The 21076-nt window shown below is 39.3% G+C and overlaps 1 protein-coding gene across 11 annotated transcripts in view; it reads left to right on the top strand.

Annotated features, from left to right (window-relative positions):
* Positions 1–21076, top strand: part of LOC126297862 (orphan steroid hormone receptor 2-like) — a 115713-nt gene that overhangs the window by 16635 nt on the left and 78002 nt on the right. For 6 of the 11 annotated variants that reach the window (XM_049989144.1, XM_049989146.1, XM_049989145.1 and 3 more), the window contains 4 exons: positions 11770–11920; positions 12005–12184; positions 15189–15398; positions 15550–15698. In XM_049989144.1, the coding sequence (XP_049845101.1) occupies positions 11809–11920; positions 12005–12184; positions 15189–15398; positions 15550–15698 (651 nt within the window). In that variant the 5' untranslated portion in view covers positions 11770–11808. The remainder of the gene's footprint in view (positions 1–11769; positions 11921–12004; positions 12185–15188; positions 15399–15549; positions 15699–21076) is intronic. The other 5 variants (XM_049989153.1, XM_049989152.1, XM_049989150.1 and 2 more) reach the window with 1 other exon arrangement.

Here is a 21076-nt window from a genome sequence, read left to right as displayed (position 1 = left end):
TGAGGAAATGAATGCCTTTTGCAATGCCCATGAATTGGAGGGAGCCACAAAATCGTGTATATGATTGTTATTGTTATATGGTCAACACTGAATGCCATAATGCAGAAAATAAGGATATAAAACATCCTAATATTTCTTGAGCCTTACAAGTAGTTACACACAGTGTCTCTCATTTTTCCTGTGCTGTTACTGGAGAGTAGTTCAGAAAATGAACGTGATTATGGTGATGATTTCAACCTGGAGGAAGATCCTGGAGCAGAATCATTTAGTCAAATCAAACTAAGTGATCTAATTTGTGACTTGAATCTGGCAAAAGATGTTGCTAAATTGCTTTGATCAAGACTGAAAGCAAAAGTCTTCTACTACCCAGTGTATTGTTCTCTTGATACACAGGGTGTATATGACCTGGGAGATCTGTTAAAAACCCGGGAATTTTTTCATCCGGAAGAAACCTGGGGAATTTTTCATTGTTTTAGTTTTCAGTTAAATTTTTGTGATTTTGGCTGGGAAGAACCGATACTATTACAAAGGATATTACTGCAGAATAATACTTCAACAATGAAACATAAATGAGAGGAAAAAAAAGGAAATGCTCCATATACCATGATGACACACTGTGTTCATGCAAGCGTCTGCCTGCAGCAAAATGTGTCAAAGGCTTTAGGAAGACTATGCATGCTTCATAACAACAAATTGCTTCCGATGAGCGTGAAGTCACAACTGTTCACATTAGATTCATTTTAGCAGTTACGAGCGGGCTGATGCCCATGCGCAGTTGAGTCGCATTTGAGCAGTAGATTCTCCCGCTTCTGGCTACAGGAATGTGGTTGTTGGCTGTGCAAGCAGTCGCAGCAAGCAGCTAGATGCTACCGGGAAAAGGGGGCGCCAAATTCATGTTCTTGAGCAAAATATTTGTTCACAAAGCGCCTAGCAACCAGCGCACATTGGTCTATCTATCATTCTTATGATTTTGAAATGCATCCCTGTTGGTTTCTGAACATTTTTGTACACATTTTAAGTTGATTTCTGAATGAATCATAAGTTGATTTTTGAATGCATGCACAGTGTACGTGTTCTCTCTGTCATAAGAATCCTAGTCGCATCTAGAAATAAACTTTCCGCATACTAAAAGGGATGGGGCTATACGAGCTGAGCAGAGTAAAGCTGAATGGATGAATGCCAATTGCTGTCTGATTATGTCATTGATTGGGTTTGCTAGTGATCAGCGTTGTTATAACTACTAGCGAAAAATATAGATCCGGGGCTCATGCGCAGAACAGTCTGAGTTATAGTTGGTAGTCTCCGCATGACCCGTGTTTACATTTAGTGATTTTGCTGTTTGCCCTTCGTTTACTCTCAAATGAAATAAAACAAAAAATAGATATCTATGGCCGGGAATTATCAAGTGAATTAAAATACATTCACATAATTACGGAATGCTAAAATATGTTATTAGTTTCAGATTTTATTTTATTTCCACCTTTCTGACATTCAAGCATTAATCACCTTGCAGAACAATGAAGTTATTTTTGTCTGTTTGCTAAAGAAATGTTACTCTTATTGACCTTTTCCTCCGAGGCAGTCAATGTATTTGAAATGAAATGTTTAATTTCACAGTACTGGCTACTTTCAACTGTTCGCTGCATGTCAAGTTCACGTTTTCTTCTTCTAGCACGTTTGGCATTATGCCATAATAAAGAACCAGATATGATATAATACAGTACTGGAGCTCCAAGAAAATTTACATCCTGAAAATCACACTGAAAAGCTTAATATCAGGTCGAAGTCTACTTCATTGGGAATCTGGACATACGGATGTGCACTTTAAATGTGCACATTTTAGTATGGTTCACGGAATCGCGATTCTGTTGGAGTACACTCTGATGTGTGATCTTTTAATATTGTACACGTTCATACATACGGGCTTCTTACGTCATGGTAGCTGTGCAAGCGCGGTGTCGTCTGTTATCTGCGCTCAATGGCAACTGCTGAAACGAACGTATTTCTAACAGGTTGCGGGAAAATATTGCTAATGGTGCTTTGAAAAGCATTAATTTCAAAGTAAATGTCCTTTTACTTAAGTTGAACTATGTGTGAGAATGTACCGTGAATTTCTTAACTCACAGTGTGTTTGACTCTCATTTAAAAATCAACTCTTTGATGACTAGCCATGTAGAAGAATTTCGAACCCTGAAGATCAGAAATTTATGCCAACATTAAAAATTTTACTTTCATATATCCTATAGTGTAACACGCGCAAAAAAGATCAACATTATATACGAAAGCTCAACTGCTCTTGCAGCTTATTAACCTTAGAGAGCAATATTATGTGTGAAAGCTTTTCTTTTCTTGTAGCAACACTATGTATGTTAATTTAAACTATTAACTTTTCCTGTTTGTGTGTTTGTGCTACTTAACAGTGATGTTGCTGTTAGCTGACTACATCAGGTGACCTATGCTCTGAATATCCACTATCGTTGGCTGGCAAGATCACGTGACATGAGCTATGACTGGCTTACAAAAGCCAATCGCAATCTCGATTTCAATGATTCGGAAAGTAACGTGCAGTGTTTGTTGGAATTCCAATGTATACTTTCATAATACCAAAATATGCTGTGTACATGTTGCTGCACATCAAAGATATTTCCAGAACATGTCTTTTTTCACTGAGTTTAGTTTTCTAATGTGCTGGGAAATTCTATGCACATGTATAAAACCATAACCCTTCAAAGGATTGATAAGTTTTGCCATTCCGATAGAAAATATACTGTTACTTAACATGGTAAAAGTGTGTTTTCACCCGGGAGAAAGTGTGTTTTTAACCAGGAAATCCGGGAATTTTTCTTCCTTGTCCACGTATACACCCTGGTACAGGAACAAAGTAAAGGAATAAAGAAAATTCTTTAAAGAAAAAGATAATATGTTGTGATACTGAGGGTTTATTAACATTCTTGGACAATATGTGGGGATATGAAAGTAGTTGGCATATTATTTCATCAACAATCTAGCTACATAAAAATGACTTGTTTCATTTGAGTGTGGGACGGCAGAGCCAAAGATAAGCTTTGGAAGGTAATTAACAGATGTGAAAGAAGAACTCTGTAACCTAGTTCTCAGAATATAATAAAAAGTGTGTTACAAGAGAAAAAGAAGGGATCTTTGTGGGGGGTGCAGATAAGAAATTTAAAGGTAGACAAATTTTTGAAAGTACGCAGTGGGAAAATGGGCTTGGATTTTGTTTAAGTAGTACTGGACAACTTTTTAGGCAACAACAAGCATCCAAATTGTAAAACCATAGTTCAAACAATGTTGGTTGGTTGGTTGGTTGGTTGGTTGGTTTGTTTGTTTGTTTGTTTGTTTGTTTGTTTGTTTGTTTGTTTGTTTGTTTGTTTGTTTGTTTGTTTGTTTGTTTGTTTGTTTGTTTGTTTGTTTGTTTGTTTGTTTGTTTGTTTGTTTGTTTGTTTGTTTGTTTGTTTGTTTGTTTGTTTGTTTGTTTGTTTGTTTGTTTGTTTGTTTGTTTGTTTGTTTGTTTGTTTGTTTGTTTGTTTGTTTGTTTGTTTGTTTGTTTGTTTGTTTGTTTGTTTGTTAGGGGAGTGAAGGGACTAAACTGCAGGATAATCAGTACTTTCAAAACAGTGTTGCAGAGTTCCATGAAATTAAGTTGCAGTCCCCCAATTGTACCATATCAGTGGTCTGTTGGCAGGAGATACTGTAACTGAATTTCTCGATCGCTGCCACTTTTATCATCTGTGACATGATGTTGAACACAACCTCGAACATTCTCTGAGACAAAAAAAAAAAAAAAAATTGGAAGAAAGTTTACCACAGTTGCGTAATTTCAGCCAATTTTTGATGTGACATGTACATTGACTTTCTCAGAATTCAAGTGCAAGAGTCTGCATAAGCTACCAAGACTGCAGGCTATGGCAATTTAAGGGAAAACTCTGTACCATACACGGTCGATTGTCACATGTACTGGTGGTGGTATAGTTAGTAATAAAATGTATACTATATAAACACATGTCCGATATTCGTGGACAATCAGTCTGAATTTTTTAAATGTGATTTCACCTATATGCTATAAATGTGTGTGTATAAGGGTCAGTAATAATTTTTCACTTTCAACATTCCAAAAAGGGTTAAATTCTGCCTAGTCGTGGAATATGGGGTGTCTAGGAAACCTGCTTTTTCGGATTGTTAGACAACATTTAAACACGTCATATTAATGAGTTTTACTACAAAATGAAATTTACAGATACTTAACTTTGTCTCACACAGATGGGTCGCAAGCAAAAGGCGACATGCAAAATAAGCATGGAATATTCCAGAATTTGAAACACGAACATCTGCTAGCATGAGTTTCTTAGAAGTAGATACCTTAGGGGTTGCGAAGCAACTCAAATCGCTTGATACGGGCAAGTCTTTAGGTCCAGATTGTATACCGATTAGGTTCCTTTCAGATTACGCTGATACTATAGCTCCCTACTTAGCACTCATATACAACCGCTCGCTCACCGATAGATCTGTACCTACAGATTGGAAAATTGCGCAGGTCGCACCAGTGTTCAAGAAGGGTAGTAGGAGTAATCCATTTAACTACAGACCTATATCATTGACGTCGGTTTGCAGTAGGGTTTTGGAGCATATACTGTATTCAAACATTATGAATCACCTCGAAGGGAACGATCTATTGACACGTAATCAGCATGGCTTCAGAAAACATCGCTCTTGTGCAACGCAGCTAGCTCTTTATTCGCACGAAGTAATGGCCGCTATCGACAGGGGATCTCAAGTTGATTCCGTATTTCTGGATTTCCGGAAAGCTTTTGACACCGTTCCTCACAAGCGACTTCTAATCAAGCTGCGGAGCTATGGGGTATCGTCTCAGTTGTGCGACTGGATTCGTGATTTCCTGGCAGGAAGGTCGCAGTTCGTAGTAATAGACGGCAAATCATCGAGTAAAACTGAAGTGATATCAGGTGTTCCCCAGGGAAGCGTCCTGGGACCTCTACTGTTCCTGATCTATATAAATGACCTGGGTGACAATCTGAGCAGTTCTCTTAGGTTGTTCGCAGATGATGCTGTAATTTACCGTCTAGTAAGGTCATCCGAAGACCAGTATCAGCTGCAAAGCGATTTAGAAAAGATTGCTGTATGGTGTGTCAGGTGGCAGTTGACGCTAAATAACGAAAAGTGTGAGATGATCCACATGAGTTCGAAAAGAAATCCGTTGGAATTCGATTACTCAATAAATAGTACAATTCTCAAGGCTGTCAATTCAACTAAGTACCTGGGTGTTAAAATTACGAACAACTTCAGTTGGAAGGACCACATAGATAATATTGTCGGGAAGGCGAGCCAAAGGTTGCGTTTCATTGGCAGGACACTTAGAAGATGCAACAAGTCCACTAAAGAGACAGCTTACACTACACTCGTTCGTCCTCTGTTAGAATATTGCTGCGCGGTGTGGGATCCTTACCAGGTGGGATTGACGGAGGACATCGAGAGGGTGCAAAGAAGGGCAGCTCGTTTTGTATTATCGCGTTATAGGGGAGAGAGTGTGGCAGATATGATACACGAGTTGGGATGGAAGTCATTACAGCATAGACGTTTTTCGTCGCGGCGAGAGCTTTTTACGAAATTTCAGTCACCAACTTTCTCTTCCGAATGCGAAAATATTTTGTTGAGCCCAACCTACATAGGTAGGAATGATCATCAAAATAAAATAAGAGAAATCAGAGCTCGAACAGAAAGGTTTAGGTGTTCGTTTTTCCCGCTCGCTGTTCGGGAGTGGAATAGTAGAGAGATAGTATGATTGTGGTTCGATGAACCCTCTGCCAAGCACTTAAATGTGAATTGCAGAGTAGTCATGTAGATGTAGATGTAGATGTTCTTGTGTTCAAACAACTCTAATAAGAGCGAAGTAATAGAGTTGACGCTTCTATTCAGGTCGCTGGCCTTTGAAGCTTCTCTTTGATTGGGCCCTGATCAGTCAGGCATAGCGCTTATGTCCTCTTCGCATAGAGGCCGGTGCTGTCGGGGGGGGGGGGGGGGGGGGAGATCCTAGATCCTGGGGAGGGGTCGGTCAGCATGATATTGGCTGACCTCTTCTCACAGCCACCTCTTCTCTCTCATTCTCAACTGTCGTGCAGACACTTTGACTTTATGCTGTAACAAAAATAACAATTCCATCCCCAAATATTTTTGGCACCTGTCTGTTTTTGAACACCTCATTGCACGTAGATCTCGGAGGACCTTCATTCCAGGTATCAAGGCCAGTTGCTACACAAACTTTTTTGTCACAGCAAAGACTGCTTACAGTCTACAGTGTCAAATACTGTGTATCTAGTTGGTGACTACAAAACTCTTCTATGTTTTTTCATGAGGAACATCAATGATATTCAATGAATACTGTGCATCACGTGTTTAATAGGAACACAGACATAGTGTCCACTTTTGAGATTCGTTTATGTTAAGTGAAAATGATGCAATAGATATTTAGGAAGATTTTTATCTGGAATTGCCTTATTTCTTAAATTATGTAATGGAAAAGTGTGAAATGGGAAATTTAGTCGTTTGCCCTAGTCATGTAAGATGAAAACTGCAATGTTCCTCAGTGGAACACGGCAGTATACAATGAGATGTTGCGATTAAAATTTATTTGTGAAATATAATACATTATGCACTTACAAATATTAGTTAATGACAGATACATTTTTTATCTCAATAAGGGCTGCCCACACACTCTCTGTCATGAATGTGATGGTGATAGTAGACTTATAAAGAAAAACTAGCTAATGCATTATCTGTTGTTATGCAGTAATAAGTAAAATTGGGCCTTTCAAAAACTAAACTGAAAACAATTTAGGCTAATACAGAAGTGAACATGTGCATGATTTTACATTTTCAACATTTTTACCTTAAGATCTACCAGAGAGAAGTGATGCTAATTAGTCTGTTCATTGCTTCCATAATTTTTCCCCTTGATAATTGTCTCCTTATTGATGAAGATCAGCTAAAATATGTGCCATTAACAGACTATTCTAAGATTTTGAGGGATATTTTTTTCCCTAAGGAGACACCTATGATAACTTCTGCAAGGGGCTATGGATATGCTCTTATAACTGTTAGCATAGTTTTGACATAGCATTATTGTTGGGCATGTTTGGAAACTCTGTGACTGTCCAGCTGTTTTGAGATGTTGCACTGAATTATGCTGCTAAATTCACTTAATACTCCCTTATCACCTCTGTTCATCCATCATCACATGGCAATTTTCTATCACATTGGTTTCAACTAATGCAGTAAACACATGTACCACAACACGGTGTGCTTGACCTAGACTGTGAGGGTATGTCACTGAACTCTCACTTTTTCGGAACTTTCCACTCCACTCGTACACTTGTTGCATTGATAGACATGCATCGCCGTACTGGACCTTCATTCACCAGTTGATTTCCACTGGTTCTGTACTCCCACTGCTCAGAAAACATGTGACAGAACACTGTTACCCCTTCATACATGTCGCAAGTGGGGCAACAATTTTTAACTGGTATTGTGGCCACATTTCGCATGTCTGTAGTATGCTGCTGCCAGTAGGGCGTTTTGTACACTGGGTGTATACGGCCCGGGAAAAACCCGGGAACTTTTTCATCCAGGAAAAACCCGGAAATATTTCAGAATTCTGCCAATTTTTCATTGTTTTAGCTTTCAGATAAATTTTTGTAATTTTGACAGGTAAGACTTGATTCTCTAGCAAAGAATGTTACTGTATCCTGCTACTGGAGAATGATACTGCAGTAATAAAATATAAACGAGAGGGAAAGAATAAAACTTCAGTGGCAAAGGAAATGTACCATTTACAAGAACAAAACACCATGCAACACAAGCTTCTGATAACAGCAAAAATATGTCAAAGGTCTTAGGGCGAAGACTATGTAATACTTCATAACAATAAACTGCTTTCTATGAGTTTCATGTCACAACTGTTTACATTAGGTCAGTTCAACCAGCTGCCAGGGGGCTCATACGCATGCACAGTTGACTCGTGTGTGAGCAGTACCTTCTCCCGTTGTATCGGCAGTAGCAGCAAGCAGCCAGATGCTAACGAGAAAAATTTTTCTCACGTGCCCTTGCTGCCAGATTCGCGCATGCGCAGAGTTGTCTGAGTTGTAGTGGGGAGAGGGCTAGTCTCTACCTGACCCCTGTTTGCGTTAAGTGATTTCGCTGTTACCTCTTTGCTTATAGCTCCTGCGTCAAATGAAAATAGAACGGATTTCTGCTGCCGTGAGCTAGCAAGTGAATCATAATTCATTCGCATAATTACGGAGGGGGAAAATATATTATTAGTTTGTGTTCTCCTTTTATTTTATTTGCAAGCTATTGGCAGTCAATCATTAATCGCCTTGCAGAACAATGAAGCTAGTTTTGTCAGTTTGTTAGAAATCTGGCTTTATTACTCTTTCTGCTGAGGCAATCAATTTATTTGAAACAAAGTGTTGCATTGCACAGTACTGGCTAGTTCCAACTGTTCGCTGAATTTCAAGTGCACTTTTTCATCTTTTTTTTCAGGAGTGCTAGTTCTGCAAGGTTCGCAGGAGAGCTTCTGTAAAGTTTGGAGGGTAGGAGACGAGGTACCGGCAGAAGTGGAGCTGTGAGGACGGGACGTGAGTCGTGCTTGGGCAGCTCAGTTGGTAGAGCACTTGCCCGCGAAAGGCAAAGGTCCCGAGTTCGAGTCTCGGTCCGGCACACAGTTTTAATCTGCCAGGAAGTTTCATATCAGCACACACTCCGCTGCAGAGTGAAAATCTCATTCTGGGCATATTTGGTGTGTTTCGGCGTGTGGGCACTTGGAGTGCTAGTTGACACTGTCATTCCCTTTCCATTGCTCAAATGTTTTTAGTTTAAACACAGTGCCTGTTACTTAGTTTTATTCATACTGAGCAAAACATGTGTCGAGAATGTATTCTTGTTATCAAGTGCAGTATGAGGCACAGTACCTGATAATCTCAAAAAGACAACTACAGTGCAAGAGATGCAGAATAACACACATTCAAACACCATTCAAAATACTTATTTACATATTTGCACTTGACAACGAGAAAAAATTCTCGAAACACGTCGTGCTAAGCATGAAAAAATACGTAACAAGTGCAGTATTTTATTATTTAGATAACGAATGACAGCTACAGGCATTCAAGAACGTGGATTATGACATATGAAATTGAATCAAACATCCCTACTTCCCATACAGTTATCAGTTCCAGTTACATCAGCAGTTTTTTTATGTAATAAACCTTCATTAAATAGTAAAAAGTCCCAGACAAGTCTTTTGATGCCTGTATGTAAATTTATCATACATAAAGTGCAAGGGGGTATCTTATACATAACTTTTACAGATTAAAACGTTGTTTACCACATTTTACATGTTCCTGCATATACACCATTTTTTTGAAGTCCCTTGAAAAGTGTAAACATGGGGTTTCACCATACATATCATTTTAAAGGAAGGATGTTGTCCATGTCATATAGTATGTGGCATTATAGATATCCAGGTGTAAAGTCAGAATAATGTATTTGTTGTACCAAATAGCACTCTAACCCAGAGTTGAATGTGGTATCCCCCTCAAGGAAAGTATAAATATTGACCATTTAGCCACGAAGACCGCCAATGGTACATTTTAGTTAGAATTTAGTATACATAATAATAATAGTAACAACAGTGTATTCAATTTGATGAAAAACATTGCTAGTTTCTTTAAATGTGTCTGAACTACTGACAGGCCCTGCGTCATCTAGTTCTTGAGATAACAATTGCTGTTTCACTGGGTCTTAGTGTAAATGGAGATAGTTGCATGCAGTGGTGTATTAACTATTTTTTGTCGGGATGCAAGTGAACCTAGTTACTGATTGCTGGATGAATCTCATTGAGAAAGAGCTCAAGAATTTCAAACTCATCTTTCTTAAACCTTCATTTGTGAGACAATTCTTCAGGATCAGATTATGTTTATGTGTGCTTCAATTTCAGTAGAATTTTTCTTGGCTGTGAGATATTTGGGTCTTTCAGATTGAGGTTCTTTGAATAATCCATGGCTTTCTTAAACAGCATATCAAATGCTTCCACATTACCAATATATCACACAATAGATAACTTCTTGCAAGATCCAATCACTGGTTACTGCAGTGGATGTAAGTGCGTGAAAGATCAAAACACTGGTTACTGCAGTGTACGTAACAGATTCTTGACTGATCGCGAAGACGAATTTCCTTCACACACTTGGTCTGCTCAGAGATATTAGCTGTACCATTAAGCAGTGGCCTTATAGAAACTCAGTTTCTAGTGAAAGTTAAGCGTGTCAGGGTTGACACAACACACACATTGAGTGAATTGCTCCTAGCCAGCCATGTATATTTTGGAATAATAATTCCATAAAATAGAGAAATTTTTATTTGCCTCACAGTTACTTTTGCAAGTCATAATATCCAGTATTTCATTTTGTGTCGCTGGCACTTCAGCCATATCTTCAGTTTCTGTGCTTCATTCCACCTCTCATCAAGAAGTGTCTTGAAGTTCCCAGGGATATTCAAGTAGATATGCCATTGTTGGCATGTTTCATTTCCTGTGTGTTAATGCTATGCAGGACTTAAACTCATGCCATGATTGTTGATGGACAATTTTTGTGCTTTTAGGTGTAGAATTCAGTCCAATCTGTTAACACTACTATTTTTTTTTTAATTTCCAGTATTGTTGTTTAATGGTTTCCATTGTCTTTTTTTGTCTCTCTTCTGGGTTGTGGCCGGCAAATATTACTAGTTATTGCATCACAGAGGACTAACTAATGGTCTTCCTACCTCTGACCGTGTCCAGGCCTTCAAAGGAACTCAGACAGCTTAAGAACAACATGCTGTGTATTGTCTTTGTTGCTAATGCCTATAGGGGCAGCTACATGTCTGATAACACTGTTCACTTTCTGCATTGAGATCTTCTGCAGAAGTTATCATACTAAAGCAGTGTAAAAGCCCCAGTCATCGCACGATATATCTCAACTTTCAAAGCTTTGAAAAAATGTACTCTGTTACTGCTGCCCTTCAAAATGGCAGCCTGAAAAAATCCTGACCACAATGAAAAACTGTAAAATTATGAACTTGTTAAAAATGTTCAGGAGAAATATTCAGTATTAAAATGCAAAGAAATGTTCTGTTACTTACGATATTGTAATTTAATTTATTTGTTCTGTACATGCCACAGATTGCTAGTTTATTTCCAAGATTTTAACTGTATCGTTTTGCTAAAATGAAAAACGAAATGTGGAAAGCGCTAAAATAAAATAAGGCTGTTGAGAGATGATAGTCCAAAAAAATAAATAAAGAGTAGATCCTTACTTTTCAGAGAACAGTGTCTGTTCTCCAGTGTAACTGGAGCAGTAAATGCAAGGTGTTGAGATGAAGGATAAACAAATCCATCTAATTCATTTGAAGGAAAACATACACTACGCAAGACAGAAAAAACAAATAGCAGCAGCTAACTTCATGTTTGCATGCATGCACTGTCATTAAAAAAAGCTAGCATTCAGAATAATTCATTCTCGCATTTATCCATTGTCTTAATAACCTGTGAAAAACCTTTGGGTGTGTCGTTTGCAATTAATCTGGTATGATAAGTTTTGCACAGTACATTTACATATCATCTTCCTGTAGTATGAGTCATGTTTTCTGTAGGTAAATTTTACAACTGCCTGCTTTTCTTAACAGTTCTTGCCATTTTTTCAGATTCTACGTTGTTGTCTGAAGAAATGCTGTATCAGTCACATGGATCAACCATTGAAAGTAGAAATGAATGCAGTGCATACTGCACATGATAAAGTCCGTTCCTTGTGCCTTTCAGTTGAATTATGTGTAGTTTGTGGAGACAGGGCATCAGGTAACTAACATTTCTTCGTAAGTTCCTCTGATAAAAGTAATGGAAATAACGAAATTTTGACAACTGTTTTGCTTGGTGTTACAGGTCGGCATTATGGAGCAATAAGCTGTGAAGGATGTAAAGGGTTTTTCAAACGTTCGATACGCAAACAGTTAGGTTATCAGTGTCGAGGAAACAAGAATTGTGAAGTTACCAAACATCACAGGAATAGGTGTCAGTATTGCCGTCTTCAGAAGTGCCTTACAATGGGAATGAGAAGTGATTGTAAGTGTTTCGTCAAAATTAACATCTCTCTCTCTCTCTCTCTCTCTCTCTCTCTTTCTCTCTCTCTTTCTCTCTGTCTCCCCTCCACCCGGTTTCCTGGACTCCCTATATGTGGTCAAGGCCCTATAAATTCTCTTGTTTATTGGATTGGCGCCCCAAACTTCCAGAATGGGAGCTATTCATAAAAAAGTTTGATTCCCTATTATGCTGTCTGTTATTAATCTGTGGTGATTTCAGTGCAAACTTTCTAAGTAATTCTGATAGGAAAAGTGAACTAGAAGTGTTATTAACAACATATTACTTAGAATCAGTGGTCAATTTCCCTGTACATATAGCTCAAGACAGTAGCATCCTAATAGATAATGTATTTGTACAGAAAGAGGATGTAAAACAAACACATGCTTTTCCTGTGATAAATTGATTGTCAGACCGTGATGCACAACTGATTAACTTACAAAACTTAACAGGGTGTTTAGTTCAGAAACCATTAAGTCTTACATTTTTGTTGTAGGAGTACTGGATAATTTACAACTACACTGTCTGATCAAAAGTATATGGACACCTGGCTGAAAATGACTTAAAAGTTCATGGCACCCTCCATCGGTAATGCTGGAATTTATTATGGTGTTGGCTCACCCTTAGCCTTGATGACAGCTTCCACTCTCGCAGGCACACATTCAATCAGATGGGAGGGGCATCGATGTCGATCAGTGAGGCCTGGCATGAAGTTGGCGTTCCAAAACGTGCCAAAGATGTTCTATAGGATTCAGGTCAGGAGTCTGTGTAGGCCAGTCCATTACAGGGATGTTATTGTCGGGTAACCACAGGCCGTGCATTATGAACAGGTGCTCAATCATGTTGAAAGATGCAATCGCTATTCTCGAATTGCTCTTCAACAGTGGGAAGCAAGAAGGTGCTTAAAACATCAGTACTGTGATAGTGACATGCAAAACAACAATGGGTGCAAGCTCCATCCATGAAAAACATGACCATACCATAACACTACTGCCTCCTAATTTTACTGTTGGCACTACACATGCTGACAGATGTTCACCGGGCATTCGTCATACCCACAACCTGCCATCGGATCGCCACATTGTGTACCGTGATTCGTCACTCCACACAATGTTTTGCCACTATTCAGTTCTCCAATGTTTACGCTCCTTACACCAAGTGAGGCGTTGTTTGGCATTTACCAGCATGATGTGTGGCTTATGAGCAATCGCTCGACCGTGCAATCAAAGTTTTTTCACCTCCCACCTAATTGTCATTAGTACTTGCAGTGGATCCTGATGTAGTTTGGAATCCCTGTGTGATGGTCTGGATAGATGACTACCTATTACACATTACGACCCTCTTCAACTGTCGGCGTTCTCTGTTAGTCAACAGACTAGGTCGGCCTGTAGGCCTTTGTGCTGTACGTGTCCCTTCACATTTGCATTTCACTATCACATTGTAAACAGTGGACCTAGGATGTTTAGGAGTGTGGAAATCTCACATACAGATGTACGACACAAGTGACACCCGATCACCTGATCATATTCTAAGTCCGTGAGTTCCACAGAGTGCCCCATTCTTCTCTCTCACGATGTCTAATGTCTACTGAGTTCGCTGATGTAGAGTACCTGGCAGTAGGTAGCAGTACAATGCACCTAATATGAAAAACGTATGTTTTTGGGTGTCTGGATACTTTTGATCACATAGTGTATCGTGGACTAGCAAAGTGTCACTTAAATCTCTAATTAACAAACTGTTCTCTTGAGGTACAGTGTTCTACACTAACAAAGTTGCATTTCATCTGAAACTTTAACTCTCACTGTCTTACTCGATGATGTTGAGTGCTGCTCCTGAGGTCTCGTACTGGGCAGAGTGCTTACATGCTCGACGCTATATTGACCTTAGCACGAGGTCTCTGCTATTGCTGAGAGGGAGGTGGTGTCTTCTGCAGTGCCTCCCACATGTCATTGCAGAAAGCCCTCAGTGATATTTTTTCCCTTTCTTCCTAGCAGGAAAGTGTCTTCTTTTTTTTACATTCTGGTAATCATCTCTCTCTCTCTCTCTCTCTCTCTCTCTCTCTCTCTCTCTCTCTCTCTCTCTCTCTCCTTTTATTAATATAATCAGCTACTGTCTCTGTCCATGAACTCCCCATTTAGAATTTATATATTTATTCTGGAAAGAAAGGCATTAGGAACTTCTATGGTACGATTCATTTATTGCAATGGCAAACATGTCATGGTATGAAGTGTAGCCAACAGAAGAAAGTAAACTATTGTAAACATGTGCATGCAGTTTCTAGATGTAGTGCTGCTGATGATTAGATTAGATTAGAGATTATTCCCTAAACTGTAAATTCTGCGCTGCGAAAGTCCCACCTGGAGAGAGGTGGTTTCTTTCAGGGGAACTGTATGAGTAAATGTTGAAAGATTAAATGAGGTGTTTAATTTGGTTGATTCTTCCACAGTATCAACAGTTGTTCATTTATGTGACTGGTTGATACAACATTACTTTGTACTGATTTTCTGTTGCTCAGTGTGTCTCTGATAAGGAGTTATCTATCCTCTTACACATATTGTAACTATTATGTCAGGTGGTTATTCTATAAACACACATTTCTACAAGTGACGATTGGTTGCCCTTGTTAATAAAATTTTCATCTGTTTCGTAAGCTAACATTAAATGCATTGAAGATGATGTGTGGCATCTTTACATAGATACCTAATGTGAATTCAATGCATATGTGCTTCTTGTGTGGTATAAAAAGGCAATTTATTATTATGTGAATTAATATTTCAGGAAAACAGTTGACAAAATCATCATACTTCATAGTGCCACACTTATCTCCAAATATTTTAGCCATAAACAGATATCACCTTTTAGATGTTTTCTTATCTGATATATGAAATTGTTGAGTTGCTTAAATTTTTTAAATTAAGTGATCCTTATTTCTTTGCATCATTTTTGTGCTACAATTGCTCTGTGAAACAGACATGAGAAACATTCAAAGCTCCCCATGTTTTAGCCGTCCAGCACGAGCGGAAACCAATTTCCGAGAAACGGGATTACTCTGTCACAGGTGTTAGTTCGCCCTTTCCCCAGAATCCTTTAAACAAGATATACATTAGGAAAGATTTGAATTTGGATTCTTCTGGTCTACCTTCCAACTTCTCAATTTCGGATTTAGGACAGATAAACTCAAATTTTGGAAAATCTGCAGGTTAGTATATCTTAACAGATTTGTCTAATACTGAGTTTTCAGTTACTTTTTCTGTAAGTGTTTTGTAAGCTGTGAAGTAAATTACAATAATTTTCTGTAAGTGGGAAATCTATTGTTTGTTTTATTGGTTTCCTGCCCTTTTGTTACTCAGTGGACTGCAGACAGTTGTCTCCAAGCCAAGGGAGTGCAGATGAAGAAGGTTCAGTGGACAGCTTTTTAGGGAATGGAGATTTGAATGATTCATTAAGTGCTGCACGAGACAAAACTATTATCTCACATGCACTGGATACAGCTGCAAAGGTAACATAGTGAAGATTTCTCCATAGTCTTTTCTATTTTGCCATCAATAATCTATATTTAGTTTATTAATATTTTGATGCAGACAAGGAGCCTCATATAAATGTATCTTGAATAAAAGATTGTTGTTAATTACAGTGAAATCATTTTACTTTTCCTGAGATACATACCAAAACACACAGAAATGGCTTTTGAAAAGCCAGTTGCAGTAATATTTTTAAAAACATCCACCACATGAGATTAAAGTCTCTTAACATTAGTGATTATGGATATAACGTAGATTGCCTTCTTTAACTTTCAGCTGCTGTGAGGATGATGTTCCTTCTGAAACAATATGTTCACTGGGTGCTACAACTGAAATAACTTTCCTGCATATTATGTTCACTGCTGTGGTCATAATTCGTACCCACTCATCCTATCCATAAGTAACAGCTTAGGTGGGGGTTCACCTTAAGATCTCGATGTAAGACAGTGCTAGTTACAATTTTGAGACAGCTTACTGTCAGCGTATTATTGCTGGCAAGTACATAAAGAGGTGCATGAAACATTGTATAGAGAAATTACATGATTCACAATTTAACCATATTCGTAACATATTGTAGGGAATACAGTGATGTTTGGAAATGGAACTAGTATGTAGATGTCTTACAGTCAATGCCAGTAAGGAATTTAGCCAAATGAAAGTTAGTTGTGTGTGCTTAAAAAGCGCTGCCACAAATTGAGATGTGTACTGCTTTTAGTTGTGCATTTTGTGTTCCTCGTTATAGCAAAATGTTTCATGCAAAGTTAAATTTTTTAGATAATAGACGAAAATTTAAAGGAAATGTAGTTCATATGCAAACAAACATTAATATGTTCCATCAATGAAAACATCACAAACTCGTGGAAATATTGTAGGGTCCTTGGTGCCAATCACACATTTAGCCGAAGTATTCAGCACTGAGTGGTGCACACATGCCAGTAGCATAAGGCTGCTTTCACACAGGTGATGCCACTGCATGGTTCACCCATGCGGTTGAGCTGTTACCTTCATTTAACAAGCAGTTTGTACAGACACACAATAAGCACACCTGGACAAAAAAATTATTCACTCCCAGGAGACATCACTCTAATATTCATTTGTAACCTTTATAATCTACATCTAAGTGAATACTCTGTAATTCACACACGTGTTTGGGAGAGATTTTATTGAACCCCCTGTATTCTGAACTGTTCCACTCTCAAATAGCACGTGGAAAAAAAATGAAAACCTGAATCTTTCTGTGTGAGCTCAGATTTCTCTTTATTTTCTTATTTGATCATTTTTCCCTATGCAGATAGGTGTCCACAAAATATTTAGACACTCAGAGGACAAAATTGGTGATCAAAATTTCATGAAAAGTTCTCGCAATAATAAGAAACACCATCGTTTTAATAATTGCCACCCCAACCCCCAACTTGCATATCATATCTGTGACAATCCCCCCCCCCCCCCCCCCCCCCCCCCCCCCGTTTCATGGTATTATGAAATGAGCTGCCCTTCGTTGAACTTTTTCAGTGTCCTCTGTCAACTCTCTCTGGTCAGGATCTCATATGACAGAGCGGTACTCCAGAAGAGGACAGACAAGCATAGTATAACATTAGTGCGGTGAGAAAGGGAGTCTAAAAGTTTCTTTAGGTGAGCTGTATCTAGCTGAAGCCATTAATTGACGTTTCATCCTGCAGAGCCTACAAATTGCAGTGTTGTTGATTGCTATGTTTCACCCACTGTTCAGTATAGTCCTTGGCCTTTTCTATGTGATTAAGATCAGGTGATTAGTGGATCAGCAAACCAAGTTGCAAGTGTTCATCCAACCACAAGTGAATGCATGCAACCTTGTGAAAATTGCTGTTGTGATCTTAGAAGCTAGGAGTGTCCACAGCATACATGATTGTGAAGATGTAGCAAAAGGTCAAAATTTGATACAAAGAATGTTGAACAAAACATCCTAGTTCATGTTCGCAGTAACCTGATTGAGGAGGAAGAATTCATGATGTGTGAAACCCCCTCAAAACATCACTGAACCACCTCTGACCTGTATTACACATTCTGCACACTGTGGGTTGAATGCCTCATTGGACACAATAGTGTACAAGAAGCCTTTCATAGTGAAAAGAGGCAAACTCGTGACTTGTTGGACCATAGTACATGCCTGTGGTCAGCTACTGTCCGTTCTTGTGCTGTTTAGCCCACTGAATATGTGCAGCTTTATGTGCCATTGTGTAGAGTGGCATTTTGAGAGGTACCAATTGTGTGCTCATTGCATACAATTCTCTACACACTCCTTGCTCAGAAAGTGGATAAAATGGACCTGCATTTTCTGATGGCAGTAATTCCTGTTCATTCTGAAACCTATTCTCATTGACAAAGTGTGACACTTGTGTCCAGTCACTGTTGGTTAGGTTCTTTTGACAACCACTGTTCTTACAGTATGCTACATTGCTATTAGTGCTATACAATTCATTATAGATGAGTTTTACAGTTAGTGTTGATACACAAACAACTTGAGCAACTTCATTCATCCCCTCGGAGCACTTACGGCTCTTTTTGTGAGTATGTGTGTGGCAAGCACAGGACTCAGAGCTGTTGTAGCACCTACTGCCTTTCCACTGCTGCAATTTCTTATTTCTGACTATCTTTACATTATTTTGCTCTCTTTCTCACGGTGACAGCTTTTAATTTCAGTCTGATTCAGCCTTTCTTTCTTGAAGTATTCTGTCATTCACCGCGTTTTGGCTGAAGTAATTTGTGGCTCCATTGTGGTTTTGACCTTCATTTTCCAAATTTTCATTTAGTGAGAACCGATTGATGAAGAACGTCTTAAATAGCACCTACTGCATGCAACATTAAAGATCATGTACACACAATACATGCTTAGGCTCTTATTTGCGCTTCAAATCCAACACAGTAGCCAATCTGACATGTTGGGGCCAGACATTTTGCAGAAGACATTTATCAAATTAAATCAAATCGATGGTTGTTCTGATCTGGCCATCTCATCAGATAGGTATAGAAATTTCACTGTGGACAGCTATAATCCTGTTGGTTTTCCTACCTTGGCTGTCTCGTTGGAAGAGGGACAAGCAAGACATCTGGGAGTGAGACAAATTATTCAGTATGTAGTATTAACTGGAACTGATTGGGATACTTTTGCTGTGACACAGCCATTATTTTTTTGGAGCATATTGAAGATAAAATTGAAGAAGTTGAGTCATAAGGAAAACTGCACAATGGATCACTATTGGTTAAAGCCTCTTCTGCTACACAATCTACAGCTCTTCAGTCATGTGAACGTCTGGGTGACATACCAGTGATCATTGCCCTCACCCAAAACTTTGAATATGGTCCAAGAAACCACCTTCCACCAAGACCTTACTCTCCAAATAGACAGGGAGCGGCATGGCATACTTTTTGTTTGGCATGTCCAAAAAGGTCCCAGGGGTTGTAAAATAGATACAGGTGCCTTTATCTCAGCCATCAAAGGGAATAATGCCCTCCCTTAAAAAGTTTGTCATGGTATACAGCTGTGGCGTGAAGCGTTACATCCCACTGCCCACAGAGCTGCTTTCGATGCTTGCGCTTTGGTCTTATGTCATTCAGCTGCGGGCTCAGAGTATGGTAACTGCGAGTGATCACTCCAAAAATGTGTTCCTTCTGATTACCTATTTGTGTCAGCTGCATGGAACCCCGACCTCCATGTTCACTGGCTTGCCCAATACTAAAGAAAGAAAGGAAAACAGGAATATAAATTTATTGACTGCCTGTTGTATACTGAGGCACATAAAAAATATGAATTACTACATCCTGTTGGTATGATGATCAGTTATGCAAAAGTCACATGGCTGACTCCCACTACGTCAGTTTTTTCAAAAACAGTTCACATGTGTGGAATGGCAGCTTCTCCCTCTGGCATCTACTGGTGGCAGGCTTCTCTCTTGAGTTGCCTTTCCCCGGAAACAAACATCAGAAGCCTGATGCCAGCCAGTGGTTGAAGGAACCACAGGGTCCCAGGGCTACCCATTTTTAATTCACCCCCATGCTCGTCGAGGATAGGAGAAGGAGAAAAATTGGGACAAGGCTACTCAGGTGACCACAGGTGCTGCCACACTGTCAGATTCTGACATTGATGTGGTTTCACTAAAGGCAGTAAGAAGTCATCTGAGCCACAAGTGATAAACAACTGTTGCAGGTCTTATCCTATAGGGTGGTTTTTGTATCGATGCGTTAGGTTTTTGATGGACATGTGACCCACTTTTTGACAACAGTGGCATCCTGTTCTTATCTCCCCAAAATGTGGCTGTGGAGCGAGACTGATGGTGTCCCATATAGTGGTGGAATGTCCCTTACTGTTAGCTCTTGATGCTGAATATAGCCTTCTAGATTCTTTGTTTTTAATATTAGCAGACAATTCATTGATGATTGAACTGGTCCTCAGTTTCCGCCATGAAAGTGGTTTTATTTTCAGTTATGAGGTTTTGCTTTGCTCCTGGAGCAGGGGCACGGTGGTTATGGTTGGGGCCCCTCTATGTGTTTTCTAGGACTGGGACCAATGACCATTCCCCCATGCAAAGACCACTCTTTTATCCTTCCGTTTTTCCAGATTTTAGATTTTACCTACCTTTTTATAACTTATGCTGTGTGTTTTAACTTCTTCACTTTATAGTTTGACCCGTCTGACTGGATCCACCCACTTTTAATGGACCATCTATCTTATGCAAGTAACTTTGAATTGCGGGACTGGTGACCTCTCAGTTTAGTCCTACAACCCTCCCCCCCCCTCCCCCCCCCCCCCCCCCCCCACCAGTCAATCCAATACAGGCTCTTGGCTAACTCAGACTCTCATGACCACTACTGCACTACTGACCAATTAGCCTCGCCAACTTGCTCTAGAAATTAAATTGCTTGAAAGGATGATTGCCTGCAGTTTATGCTGGGTTCTTAATTCTCAGGGCCTTTTGTCACCCCATCAGTGTGATTTCCAGGAGGCACGATCCAGTCATCCATCTGATCTGGTTGGAAACAACAGTCTGAAAGGCTTATTCTAGACACAACACCTCATTGCAATCTTATTTTATCTACTTAAGTGATATGTCACTGCTTCGTGCCATCACATATTACTTGACCTCGATGACTGGGGCTTTCAAGGCTCCCTACTCATTTTTACTCATCAGTTTTTATCCCACCTGTTGTTCCAGGTTCAAGTTAGTACTTCACTTACCTCTCCATGCGTCCGATAGAACAGAGCTTCAAGTGGCCATTTGATGGGCCTCTATGTGGATCCTTTCCTATGGTTTCCAAACCTCTCATGCAGAAATGTAGGTCACGGATTTCTGTTGTTATACCATGGTCCAACTTGATGCAG

This window comes from Schistocerca gregaria, chromosome X (genome assembly GCF_023897955.1).
Source record: "Schistocerca gregaria isolate iqSchGreg1 chromosome X, iqSchGreg1.2, whole genome shotgun sequence".
Lineage (NCBI taxonomy): Eukaryota > Metazoa > Arthropoda > Insecta > Orthoptera > Acrididae > Schistocerca > Schistocerca gregaria.
This window is presented reverse-complemented; position numbering and strand designations above follow the sequence as displayed.